We start from the raw sequence: 14,229 nt of genomic DNA on the forward strand, positions 1-14,229 counted from the left end.
GGCTCCGGGGAGATGTTTTGTTCCTACACCTTCAATTGCACATAGAGTGTATCCAACCTGGGGTGTTTGCAGCTGCTTTCAGCCAGGGAAGACCTTGGCTTTGGCCCTGCTTCGGAATGTCCAAAATGTCTATGTGCAAAAGAGCCATGGGCCCATGGAGAGCCACAGTGACTCTTCCCATGGGAGAGGCCAGGGCACTTAGGAAAAGATCAGCTGTACAGGGTGCTTTTTTCCATGAGACGTGAGCCTTTGCAGGGCCTTTGGTGGCTAGACCACACCGTTCCAGGGTTTAAAGGGTCAGGAAGATGTCAGCTCCAGCGACCATGGGAAATACAAATGGGGCATGATGGGCAGCTATAGCATGCACTGCCTCACGTGGGTTTCCACTTCACTGAGGGAAAAGGGGAAGCAGCGCTTCAGGACTCTCTGGCAACTCAGAGATGCTAAAAACGGCAAACTGAAATCACAACTCTGCCATAGACTTATCAACACTGATTTGGCTAAGTTCCAATATATGCCTGTCAAATGAGGCACCTCCAGGTGGTGTGGTTCATATTTGTATGGTGCTTTTAGAGGTTCCCGTAGGAAACGCGTTAATAACGTTTCCAACTGAGAACACAGCCAGGCTATTCATCAGCCTTTCATTTTCAGTGTTTTACTGCACAACTTTCCACGGCCAACTTACTTCAAAGGTGCTAAAGATGAGGCGCCCATTTTCCTACGGCACACGGCCCGGTTTACCCCTCCCCAAGAGTGCAGGCGGGAGCTCCCTCAGCGGCTTCCAGGGCGAGCACGCCGAGAGCACGGGTCGAAACCTCCGGGCGGTCCCGCCCCGCTGAGCGGGACCGCTCCCGCACCGAGCCCCTCCCGGCGGCGCCGCGGGCAGGGCCGGCCGCGCGCCCCGCCGCGCCGGGCGGCGCCGCCCCTCCGCCGAACCCAGCCAATGGCGCCGCGCGGCGGGCCGAGCGGGCCTATCAGAGGCGCGCCCGCGCGGCGGGGCCCGCCCCCTCTTCCCGCCCGCCGCCGCCGGTGAGCGCGGTCGGGGCGCCGCGGCGCCGCCTGGCGGCCGCGGCGCACAAGGCCGCGCGGCGCCGGCTCCTCCCCGCGCCGGCGATGTCACGCGGCGGCGCGGGGCCGGCGGCCGGCACTCTGGCGCGAGGGGCGCGGCGGTAGCAGAGCCGCCGGGAGCCGGGAGCCGCCGGGAGCCGCCGCCCGCCGCCGGGAGCCGGGAGTCGCCGGGAGCCGCCGGGAGCCGCCGGGAGCCGCCGGGAGCCACCGCCCGCCGCCGGGGCTGGCTTCGCGGCGCTCGCGCCGCTCCTGCCGGCCCGCCGGGGCCCCGCACCGCTCGCCCGCCGCCGCGCCCCGCCGCCCCCCGGCCGGCGGCCCCGGGCAGCGCGTCGCCCCCCGGGCCGCGGGGCTCTGCGTGGCCGCGCGGATGCCGCCGCAGCAGGAGGGCGAGGCGGGATACATCAGCAAGCCGGTGCCGCCGGGCGGCTGCGAGGTGCCGCCGGTGCCCCCGCGCAGGGTGCGCAGCGGGCGGGCGGCGGCGGCGCTGGGAGCGGCGCTGGGCGGCCGCTGCCGGGCTGCGGGGTCCGGGGCCGTGGCCGGAGCCGGGGCCGGAGTGGGGTCCGAGCCGCGGCGCAGCATCAAGTGCGTTCTGGTGGGCGACGGCGCGGTGGGGAAGACCAGCCTGGTGGTGAGTTACACCACGAACGGGTACCCCACCGAGTACATCCCCACCGCCTTCGACAACTTCTCCGGTAAGTGACCGGGGTGGCCGCGGGCACTGGGGCGGCGGGAGGGGGTTCTGCCGTCCCGGGGAGCGACGCGTCCCGCCGGTGCCGTTCCCGGGGCCGTGGCTGCGCTGCGCGGAGGGGGCGCGATGTCCCGGCTCGGTGATTGCATTACGTACTTATGGGGAGCAGGACTCTACGAAGCAGCACCGAGCTTGTCCGGTGCCATCGCAGCCAGCAGCACCGGCCGGTCTCCGGTGTACGAGTGTCATGCCCGGCCGCACGGCCAGAGCCGGGCTTTAATTGGGAACCCTGCGGTGGGGAGCTCAGCGCTGTCGGAAGCGCCTAAAGGGCAGGTTTAAAATACTCGCCTTGTGTCGCCCTTACAAAGCGAGAAGTCGTGAGGTTTCTCTGCGGTTCAGCGGGGGCTTCTCGTGTCGCAGGCGTGCTGAATGTGTACGAGGAAATAAAGCTAAACCCCTCTAGCAGAAGAATATCCCAGACTGCCGGGCTCGCCCTCCGCGCTGCCTGCAGAGGACTTGTGCCGTCCCTGCCTAACTCATCTCTTGTAGTAAAATGACTCGGAAAGCCCTGTAGGGCTTGCTTGTGTCCGCCCTTGTGTTGGCGACGGACTCCCTTCTAGCTCTGCTATGTTGTTAAATCTACAATAATTGAAGAAAAGGCTATTAGAGCGGAGGGATGGTAAATATTTTAAATTTCTTTTCTTTAACGGAAATCATGTAAACCTGAATTCATCGTAGTTTCCCCCCTCTCTCCTTTCTCTCCGAAAGCTGTTGTGTCTGTCGATGGGAAGCCGGTGAGACTTCAGCTCTGTGACACAGCTGGTCAGGTCAGTGGAGCCACTTACTTGATTTAAGTGACAGCGGGAGGGGAGAAGTTGCTGTTGCGCAAAGTAGTCCTGCAAATGACTTCATGGATTTGAAAGTATTCCCAGTGTTTGATCATGTTATTATCTACTGTAATTTTCACTGCTGCTTAACTCACTGCTTTGCGTGTCTGTTGAAGGGTGGGGGACGTACTGTTTCTCCATATAGGGGCTGGGCACAGGCTGCTGCTCTGCTGGCTCAAGCTGCAGCTCTGTTTAGGCTGCCTAGAAAGGCTGAACATATTGGGGATTCAACGGCCACCTGGTTTTCTCTTCGAGCGGTTGTCACTGTCTTTATTTTTGCTTAATAACTGCAAGTTTAAGAATTAGGGTGTTTGGCACAAACACACGCAAAGCAACCACAGCTGTAGGTGTCCAGAGATAGAGACTGTGTTTTTGAAGGGACAGTAGCTGAAGGGAGAAAAAAGTACTATTGGGTGTTGTCCATGGAGGCTTCATATTCGCCATTCCCACCCGTTTAGAAAGTGCTGCTTCTGCAAAGATGAGGTTTGCTGTAATCTGCAGCCTGAAGAGATGAGAGTGGCTGATGCTTCTCATCTCCTACTTTGCCTAATAGATAAAAAAAGCCCATGTCTTACCACCTCAGATTTTCTGGAAGACCCAAGCTTGTACCACCCTGAGCAGTGTGCAGTGTTGCTTGCCAGGGGTCAAGGCTGCATAACCAAAAGTAGCTACGTCACTGCATTTGAAGGCGCTGGGAGTTAGGGTCCTTGCAGCTTTGTGGATCTAGGTCTATGCCTTCACCAAAGCCACGCTGAAAAATCTCAGTGGTCTTAACACACAAACCTATTTAGATGAGTAGTAACTGGGTGCCCTACTTAGGAATGGGGTTTTAGGGGCTATGCAGTAGTAGACAGCAGTGTGCCCTACAAACCAGAGCTAAAATCCTACAAACAGCCTTCTGCAGGTAGTGATATAAAGTCAAACAGCAGAACTGTCCCATGATTTCGTGTGCTACTGAAGAGGTGGGGTGGTACTGCAACAGTCTTGGCTGTGCATGTTCATATGCAGAACATGGCAGGTGAAATTGCCATTGGGTGAGAGCCTGTGGACATGCAGTGCCTGTGGAAATGCAGCTGCAAGCTGCAGGAGGGGTGAACAGGTCCTGTCACCCCTTGCCTTCCCTGCCCTTAATGGTTAAGGTTTGCTCTGGTGGCCCAAGTGCAACTGGAATGAGTAAAGTTACTGCCTTTAAAATGAAGGTGTTATCTAAACTGACAAAAATTGTCCTGAGAAAAAGATTCCTGGCTAGATACTTTGATAAAACTGCTGCTGGGAGATGGCTGCTGAAATCTGGAGCTAAAAAAAATGCACTCCAGGCAGCAGGGAAATTCTGTTTCAGCATCACTAGCCCAAAGAGGTTTAGAATCCCTGCATGCCATGTACCTACCATTGAAATGGCTGGAGTGTACTTAGGATATAAAGGGAACTGTTTCATCTTAGTAAAAACCCTTCAGATCTAGGGTTTGCTTCCAAACCCATTGAATTGAGCCCTTTTGAGGTTTCAGATGTAGCAAGGAGAGGCAATTACATGGCAGGGTGCCTTTCTGCAAACAGCCCTGTTGTTCAGAGCAGCATCTCTCAGTGAATGTGGGGTTTTTTCTTGAGCTGAGTGGTGAGAGCCTGGTTTCCTCTGGGACTCAATCTGTGAATCAAGAGACCTAACAAATCTTACTGTTTTGACTGGTGTTTTATAAATGTCTGTCTCTCTCAGAGGTACTGCTGCAAAAAATTCATTTGAGCAGAACAAAATTTCTGAGGCTTCCAGGGGGCTTTAAACTACATATCCTGGGCCTCCAGAGGCTTTAAAGCAAAATTTCACTTCTCAAAATTTAACATGCAACTTGCAATTCATCAGTAAACTAAGAGATATATTCAGCTTTAAGTTTCTGTGCCTTTTCAATTCCGAGCATTTGTGAACATGGTCCATTTTAATTAAATGTCACTGCCGCTGAGGCAAATCCTACCAGTTTTCAGGCTGCTAGTGCTACCCTGGTTTTATCCTGCTGTCAGCATAAAACCAGTCTGCCTGGAGTAGCCCTTGCTTCTAGCTGCATTCTTCCCTGAGGATCAGCACACCTTTGTTACCATGAGGTGTTTGACTTTCTTGTGGCTGCATCCTGAAGCTGGAAAAGGGCCTTGCTTTGCTGGAGTTTGCACTAAAAGAAAAAAAAAAAAAATCCCAGAAGGGTAGTGCTGGGAGGCCCTTGTGCAGTTTGTTTGATGTGGCATGGGTGGGAGGGAAAGGTAAAGCGCTTACTCTACGCCATTGGCATGTTAAGCCTGCACATTGTAAGTCATTATTGCTCCCATCAGATTTAAATCCCTGGGCACAATGGCAGGGAAATTATTCCCATATCCTGTGGGATGTTGCTAAGTAGTTACCAGTTTAAAAGCAGACTCCAGGAAAGGTACCCAGAAAGGTACACATGCTGCTGCATATCTGCTTTACCCTTGCCCTTGTCTGTCAGCAGAACAGCTTTGAGGTACATGGTGCTCTCCTCAGAGCTGCTCACTGACTCACCCTGCAAGAGGTGGGTCTGGAGAAAGTGCTCTCTCCCTCTTCAGTTTGTGGGTGTGTGTACCATAACCCGCTTCCCACAGTTTTGCTTCTTTGCTGAAGTAGAGCAGAGGGCCTGCGTGCAAAGAGCAGAGGAAATATTTAAGCACTTGAAATGACCCGCAGCATTAATCGGAAAATCTCAGGTGCTCAAGGAAGCCACCACCTTTGTCCTGTGTGCCCGATGGTGGCAGGGTGCCTGCTGGCTTCCAGCCATGAGACCTCAGGCTGGGTACTGGTGGCTTCTGCTTGTGTCACACCTTGCTGAGTGGTCTGGGTGCTCATTTTGGGGTGCCTGTCAAAATGGCAGTGGCAGGTGGCCCTCAGCTTCCCCGAGGCTCAGGGCAGGCTAGAGCTGCTCTTTCTGTGGAGTGCTAACAGAGTTCTGTTCTGTGCAGGATGAATTCGACAAGCTCAGGCCTCTGTGCTACACCAACACGGACATCTTCTTGCTGTGCTTCAGCGTGGTGAGCCCTTCATCCTTCCAGAATGTGAGTGAGAAGTGGGTTCCCGAAATTCGCTGCCACTGCCCCAAGGCACCCATTATCCTGGTTGGGACACAGTCAGACCTCCGGGAGGATGTCAAAGTCCTCATCGAGCTGGACAAGTGCAAAGAAAAGCCAGTCTCGGAGGAGGCTGCAAAGCTCTGTGCTGAGGAAATAAAAGCCGCGTCCTACATCGAGTGCTCCGCTTTGACTCAGAAAAACCTCAAGGAGGTCTTTGATGCAGCCATCGTGGCTGGTATTCAGTACTCAGATACCCAGCAGCAACCAAAGAAATCCAAATGTAGGACTCCAGACAAGATGAAAAACCTCTCCAAATCCTGGTGGAAAAAATACTGCTGTTTTGTATAGGGGTTGCAAGGACCTGAGTGCTGCTCTGAGGAAATCAATAGAGGCTATATTAGCTGAAATCTCAATTTGTGTCATTTTGAGTGTATAGTGTAGATCTGTGTGTATATGTTGCTACTGGATAACTCAGTTGCCCTTTCAAGGATTGCAGAAGGATTCTTAGTTAAATAATTGCTATATACCAGGTCTGGCACCCGGTTTTGTGACCAGAACTTCTCATTAAGGAAAGAAAGCACCATGTGTCTGTGGGCATAGAAGGATTTGTCCAAAGGATTCAGCTTCTTCTGTTGTAAGGTGTATGAGATGGGGCAGAGCACAACAGAGGCCTTCACTGCCAGGGCTTTGCAGGAGGAGAACACAAGCAACGGTGGAAATGTAGAGCTCTGTACATGGATGATCAAAGGGAAAAATAACACTGTGCCTCCTAACTGACATTTGTAGCTTTAAAACCCCACTCCTGCTCTCTTTGTGTCTTCCCAAGCCAGTGCTCTTAGGGATCACTTTTAAAGGGTATGCAAGAGGTGTAATATATACGCAAATGCCATGGTTAAAAAGGTCATGGGTATACCTTCAGCTTGTGGTGAGGGAACCTAATCCCTTATGGAGCTGACATCTCATTTGTTACCTCCTGACTTTCAGAACGTCCTTTTTGTCCTCCTTCTCCTGCCTTTCCCAGGAAGCCGAGTGGAAGCCCAAGAACCAAGCTTTTAACTCGCTACCTCGAGCAGTGGTGATTTCCTCTGTGTTTTTGCAGACATGATGACAGTTCATCTATTTCAGCTCAAAGGAATGTAAATACTGTTGTGTTGGGGTTTTAAATTTTTTTTTTCTAAGTAATGCAACAAATACCTGTGCAGCACAATATAAACCACATCTGATTTTAAGTCTACAGCCAAGAATTTCAGGATGCCCGACTTTACCTTATAAGGCTGCTAAACAAATAACAAATCAGGCAGATTGAGATTTATAATGAACTGGACTCTAGAAACTGAGGCTGCTGTGTCCTCTTCATGATGCTGTTTCCAACCAGGTTAATGTTTCCCTTCTAAAGACAACAGTCACTTGTGGTTGAATCTTGTCCAAGCTCATAGTTGTGAAATTGTCTGAGGCCATCCCCAAAATGTAACTGATAATTCTTTTTTTCCAGATCTGTCCAACAGATGTGCCTAAAAAGTAGCTGAGGGATCAACATAGAGCTGAGTGTGATCTGTTCTCTGAGTGAATTTGGTTCCTACTGAGTTCTAAGCCTAATTGCAGTTCTAGTGTGTTTAAGAGACCCAAATGATAATGTGACTCTCTGCAAGGATCAGTATTTAAACCTGTTCTGCAGAGGACATTTAGTTTGTGCTGCCTGTCTGCCTTTTTATGGCCACAATTACTTTTTTCCCCTCCCCTAGATAGTTCAAGATCAAATTATACTTCTTTTTTTTTTCCTTTTGTCCCTAGCCTTGAAGTGACCTTTTCCTTATTCGTAAACTAAACTGTAGTGACAGAAGGCCAGAACCCTTTTTCATCAGAAATGAATCAATGTCTGATACAAAGAACTGTGGAGGCTGTTTGAGTTGATAAAGCTGACCACGGTTTACCTCCTGGCCCATTAAGGAAAATGACGCTGTGGTAAATGGATTCTGGGCTATTGGCATAGGTTCCACAGATCAGTATTTTTTCCTTCTCTGCAGAAGAATGAGTGCAGAATGGGTAATGTTCCATTACTGAAAACTTGAAAATGGGATGGAAATCTTTACCTATGGCCTAATTCAATAAAAATATGTTGGCTTCTCTTCTGAAAGAGCCTGGAAAAACAGTTTCCATAGCACAGAAGCTGGATGCATTTGACTTGATTGCATCTGGTTGGTAGCGGCTTAATATCTACTGGTCCTGAAGTTAACATCTGAGCCTTTATATTTCTTACTCAAATGCTTTGATGGGATTTCAGATATGCAGTCACACCAACATCTTGGAGAAAATCAAAGCTAGATTTCTACTGGGTGCTTTGCTTCTCTGTAAGAAACAGTCTTGGTCACTCAAAAATGTGGGTTTGAGGAGGAGACAGGCTTGAATCTGAGCAGCTTCCATTTACAAATATAACAAAATTTCCTCTGCAAGATCATACTGCTTGGTATCATATTGATCTGGAAGCAGTAGGTTATACTTTATAAGCAGCCTGTTTCATAGTCTGGAGTAACATTACTTTTGAATGTAGCCAGCTGTGACAGTTTCTGAAGATGTGATTTATATACAACTTGTTTTAGCCCTTTACTAGGTGTGTGTAAACTGCGGTCTAATAACTCTATGGATACTGCTCTAAATGGGACTACACAGGGTCTAGGTTTTAGAAATCTTACTTTTAAAATTACCAGTATTTTATGAGCGTAAATGCGGGGGGGATGCCTCTATGTAGTCTATAATCTGATGTGCCTTATAAAAAACCTGTCTTCTGTTTTCTAAGTGTAGGCTATATTCCAAAAGAAGTATTTCATGTGAAAATGATATAAATGAGGTATTTGGAAATAAATTTTGACCTGTGTATGTGTCTGCCTCTGATGCCTGCTTGAGGAGGCTGGAGGGCAGTCCCTTGGCCATGCACTATGCTAATATCCAGAAAAATACTGGATCCCAGTACCCCAGCTCCCAGTGCCCCAGCAAAAGGACTCTTCCCAGACAATGCAGCCTTTTCCCTGCACTGCCCCATCTCCAGGGGTCTGGGCTGGGTGGGAAGGGTACAATGGTCAGCTTTCTGTCTCCCTGCCAACACAGCATCTTGCTGTGGCCTTGTGACGCATGGACTAGCTCATTGTGTCTGGCCCTGAAAGTGGGGTCAGTGGCAGGGAGCACACCTTGCCACTCCTTTCTGGGTCCTGTCCCTCATGCCAGGGCTGAGGCAAGTGAGATTTGAGGTTGTTCGTGCCCAGAAGCTGGATGGCTGTGGCACAGAAGCCTTCCACCCTTCAGGGCCATTGTGTTAGTCGAGTGGGGAGCAGCATCTAGACCTCCAGGCATTCCCATGGATCCAGTGTCCTGCTCCAAAACTACTCCAGAGAGGAAGCTTTGCTCTGGACCAACCAAGGTTTGTAAACTGTCCCCATTGCGTGTGTTTTTCTGGGAGCTGAGAGGAGCAGGCATGCTGGGGGTGGCATACCAGGTTGCCCTCCCATGCCACCCGTCTTTTGGGTTATAAGGCCAAGGCATTTTCAACTATGGGTATGCACACAATCTGCATGAAGTAGAGGAAGGAGATTCATGCACAGTTTCCCTTTTTCATGGTTGATTCCTCAGTGGAACAAAGCCTTGGCTTCTCCTCTTTGTTAAGTGCCAGGCTGGGTACTGCTGGGAGGCTGGTTCATCTGGTCGTGCTTGCAGCACAGTGGCCGTGCCTGAGAGCCCAGCCTGCCAGCAGGCTCCTTTCTGGTGATATCTGGTGTTGGGTCACCAGTGCCCTTGCTGGTGCCTTCAGAGAATTGCTTCCATGGGGTTCCTGTGCTGCAGGGAGGGGAGTCAGGGTGTGCTGGCTGGAGACCAAGTCACCCCACCTTTGCATACTGATTTTGCAGGAAAAAGGGCTGTGCTAGCTTAGAGTCCAGAACCTGCTGTTGCTAAATCCAGGCACAAAAATCCCTCTGCTACCTGTGGGACATTGATCTTCCGCTGAGGTGAGCTGCTGTCTTGTGCATCCCAGCATCTGTTTAAGGCTAAGGCAGTTCAGGTAATCCTATACCCCACGGTAACTTTGTGCCTGGTTGTGCTGCTGTGATCAAAAGACTCCCTCAGCTGCCCTGCTTCAGATACTAGATAGGCCAGCAGCTGAGGCTGATAAAGGCATACTGAAGTAAGCCCACTGTACTTAAGGTTTCCCAGATATGCTGAATTAGCTGATGGTTTGTGATGGATTGAAGGTCCCAAGAGAGGACTTTGTTTTCTTTCATACAAAATTAAGCTGCTAGGAAAAATACAATGTTTTTTTGTTAATGGAGAAAACAGTCACACCATTTCCCCCTCTGTTTTTAGTGGATTGGAGATACTTCTAGGGTATGATTGAAGGTTGACTAGAGCTGAGACATTGACAAACGTGACAGTTTGTCCTTACAAGGTGTCTGTAAGGACAAACTGTCACACCACACTCTTAATTTGCTTTTGATTTTCTTTTTGGACACCATTTACTGACCACAGAGAGGGGTGCACTGCTGCAGGAAATGGGGTTTTTGTGTGACCATATGACCACAGGAGTTGACCTAATGTTGTCGTATGTATTATGCTTAAACTCTGAACCCCGCTGAAGCATGTGAATGCCCTTACAATTGAGCAACCTTTCTGAACTCTAGTAATTGATGTGCTCAGGGGTTTGTACAGAAGAGATCTCAACTTCTGCCTTTAGTGTTGCCCCAGCATGAAGCAAGGTGAGGAGAGAGGAAAAACAACTGCTCAGGAAAGAGTGAGACATTATAAACCTCAGGAGAACTGGCAAAGGGACTCTGGGGCAATGGGGAGTGATAGACACTACTTTTACCTACTTTAGTCATAAGCAGATTAAAAGTGCAATTAGAGTAATGCATGAGGAAATGAACAGCCCCAGGGAGGGCTGTTAGGTATTAAAATACAGCCCTTCTTTGAGAAGTCTCAAAGATGTGGATAGCTGGAAGGAAAACTCACTGTACATAATAGGGAAAAATCACTCAGCATTTGCTTGGTTCTTACATTCTCTCCTAAAGCATCTGTGCTGACTAGAGACAGGATGTGGGATGAGGTGGACTTCTGGCATCAATCAGCCTGACTGTCCCAGTTCATTTAATGTTTTTGAAAGAGCAGGCTGGGTTTCAGGCCAACAGCAGGGCCACAAGATCCACTAGGAGTTTCTGAAGCCTTAGCTTCCCACATTGCAGCAGCCAGCAGGAAGATATAATGGTGGAGGCTTGTTCATTACCCAGTTAGTGCAGTCCTCTATGTACAACCTGGGGAGCAAGCAGTTGTGTAATCCAATGAATTTTACCATCTGAGGCACAGAGTTCTTCAGCACTGCAGATTTATTTCTCCACAGTTATAACGGGATGAATAGCTCAGTGATGTGTACGAAAAAAAGGGATAAAACCTCAGCTTGGAAAAGCTTTTTATTCAGCAAGGGAAATGTGTCTAGAGAAGGAAGCATGAGGAGCAGCCCTGCTGATCCGCAAGGGACTGCACCAATCTGAGGAGTTCTCCTGGCTAAAGGAGACCTGTGTTAGATTCTGATTCAGACTCTAGTGCTGAAAAGTGTCCCCAGATATCTCTTGTTCCCTTGGCCTGTGCATTTTGGTTGGATCCTGATATTATTTGGAGGCAAAGGAGGAATCATTTCACTCAGGTCAGCAGAGTTGCAGACCTGTAAAACTTTACGTAGCCTGAAAAGGACTCAGGCAGGGATCCCTGTTGAGCTTCTGGCACTGCAGGTGCACTTATGACATTGCCTCTCTGTGGCACTTTCCTCCTGGCTTCACTGGGAAGGAGGAATATTGATCCTCTCCTGCTGCTCAGACTTGCTGGTCTGTGTTCCCCTGGGACAAATCTCCCACATACCTATCTGATGTTTCTCACTCCTGGTTCACAACTCATTCAGTTAACTCCAATTTTCTAAAGCCCTTCTCTCTGGGAGAGCAATTTTTGCAGCAGTAGCTGATTTGGGTTAATATAGATGGGGTAAATATGACATGGGATAAAGCATGGTCCTTGTCCAGACAGTTGCTACTTTTCCTATCATGATGGAACATCCCCGGCCACGTGTGTGCCCCTGGGCTCTCTGTGGTCACCTGGCCTGTGTGCCTGGTCATAGAATCATCTAGGCTGGAAAAGACCTTTAAGATCAAGTCTAACCATTAACTCAGCACTGCCACATCCACCACTAAACCATGTCCCTAAGTGCCACATCTGCAAGTCTTTTACAGCACTCCAGGGATGGTGACTTCACTACTTCCCTGGGCAACCTGTTCCAGTGATGCCAGCCCCTGAGATGCTTGTTAACAGTAGCAGAAAATAAGTTCCAAGTGAAAATCTGGCTTTTATATTTGGTGTTTCCATTTTCAAGTTGCTGATGGAGTGAGAACAGCATGCATGGTGTCCTGCCATTTGTCCTGGCAGGCACTTGGTCTTCCATGATTCAACAGGGATAACTGCACCATAAAACAGCTGTGCCATTTTACTCTGCCTCACTACACTTCCTAGACTTCCAGTAGAGGAACACTGAACAAGATTTATCTGAGGGCAGTGATTGGACCATAGCCCCTGCTCCATCACCCTCTCTTTCCACAGCTGCCCCTTCCCTGCTTTCCCCTAGGCAGTTTTCTTATTTATTTTTAATTCAAAATGTCATGTTGCCCAAATCCTGGTGCTCAGCATTTTTCTGCTGCCTGTGTCCCATTCTTCCATCTTCTGAGCTGTGTCATGGCCTTTCCACATTTTAATTACAAGCTCAGCAGGCTTCAGGCTTTCCCTGTTCCTCAGGGCTGAGAAAAAACACTCCTTTTATTTTCTGCTCATTTTCGCATAATCTTCTACAACCCACCTGGGTGAATCTGGGGATTTGCCTGGCATGTGTTGCAGAGCAAAGACTGAAGAAGATTGGGTTGTGATAGTGGGGAGTAAAGTCCCTCAGTCTCTCCTGCTGCTCGCTGTTGTGGTGGTGATAAGGCTGCTCCGAGCCAGGGGCGGCTGTTGACTTCTGGGGTGAGGGCGCCTGTATCTGCTGGGCTACAGGCTGAGCCCTGGCCATTTTCAAAGGGCTTTGAAGTAGCCTCTGACAATCTCCTCTGGGAGATAAGAGATTGTGGGGAGAGGAAGGCGTTCCTGGAAACAGCTTTAACAGCACTGTATGTTTATCTAGGCTGGGTAACCCAGAAGGAACCCAAACCCGGGCTGCAGACACCTCAGAAGATATGTAAGGATTTAAGCAGAAAATGCAAAGTGATACCAAACCTCAGGGTTCCAAAGTTTAAATCAATCAATTTTCTAGCATCTAACTCAAGGCTGCAATTTAACGAACGAGGTATTAATGGGTACATGCCTCCTTCTCATCTTTTCAGTTTCTGCATGGAGCTGTTACTCATGGATTTGCATTCTCCCTCACAGATGTGGCTGCTGCTGCTCAGGTGGTTGCCTAGGACAGCCAGCCCCAGAGGTCCCACACCTCTGGGGGTACAGAAATATTATGTAAAAATGTACTTGCTTTTATTTGTTTTAAACAGAGCTCCTGTTCATTCCATCAGATCATCTCTTGCTCCAGCATTGTAGGAGGTGGTGAAGAGCAGTTTACAGGTAAACAGGTGGCCAGATCACCAGGAAAATATCACAGTGACTCAAAAGACTGCCTTCTTTATTATGTAAACCACCATTGTGTTTGCTTTTTTCCTCCTCAGGTGAAGAGTCACAACTTTTATATAATGTCCCCTCATAGAAGAGTTTCTCCATCCTCTCAGTCATTTTGTCTGCTGTCCCTTTGGGTCTTCCCTAGCCCCACCATCCAAATCCTGAAGGGCAGAGAGCAGAGCTGCAGGCAAAATCTATAATCCCATGTTTTGTTCTTCAGCACTCTTCCTGGCACTGCCCAGTATTTTACTGGTGGTGTTTCAACAAGTTTTGTTGTTGAACCTTATCCAAAATTTTCTGGAAATACAGCCATCCTGTCCCTGAGACCTCCCTTATCCCCAAAAATGCCTTTACCCCATAGAACAGCAGCAACTTTCCAGAAGCATGTCCCTTCAGAGAAGACAGACTGGCACTTTCCCAAGAGACCATATTGTCCATGTGGTCCATTATGTTACTCTTTATTGTAGTATCTACCCTCTGTGTGAACATATGGGAAATTGTTGTGAGAGTGCTACCAGCAAGGAGAAACTACCCAGGGGTGCTTCTGATCCAGAATTTTAATGGATCTATGATCTTGACAAACATGAAAGTCAAATGACTGCTTTCTGCATCATCCCCTCCTTCAGGAGGACACAGATAGTGAAAATTTCCTACTGCAACACAGTACTAAGAGGCTCCAGTACCCTCAGCCAAGACTTTCAGGTGTGACAAAAGTCTTTGCCACTTTGCTGGGTAGCTCACCAGGGATTATTCAATAGCTTCAGTGATCACTGACCCTGTGCAAATCAAGTCCCTTTATCAGTATTTCAAGTCTGATTGTATTAATCTCCAGTTTCATTTTGCCTCTAA

At 49.2% G+C, this 14,229-nt stretch overlaps 1 protein-coding gene across 1 annotated transcript; it reads left to right on the forward strand.

The window, feature by feature from the left end:
• Positions 1-1,420: 1,420 nt before the first annotated feature.
• On the forward strand, positions 1,421-8,580 carry RHOU (ras homolog family member U). The gene is made up of 3 exons (XM_021527188.3): positions 1,421-1,760; positions 2,525-2,583; positions 5,599-8,580. The coding sequence occupies exons 1-3, from the start codon at positions 1,436-1,438 to the stop codon at positions 6,052-6,054; spliced, it is 840 nt and encodes a 279-aa protein (XP_021382863.1). The 5' UTR covers positions 1,421-1,435; the 3' UTR covers positions 6,055-8,580.
• Positions 8,581-14,229: the final 5,649 nt, after the last annotated feature.

The sequence above is a fragment of the Lonchura striata genome, chromosome 3, assembly GCF_050655825.1.
Source record: "Lonchura striata isolate lonStrDom1 chromosome 3, ASM5065582v1, whole genome shotgun sequence".
In the NCBI taxonomy this organism is placed as follows: domain Eukaryota; kingdom Metazoa; phylum Chordata; class Aves; order Passeriformes; family Estrildidae; genus Lonchura; species Lonchura striata.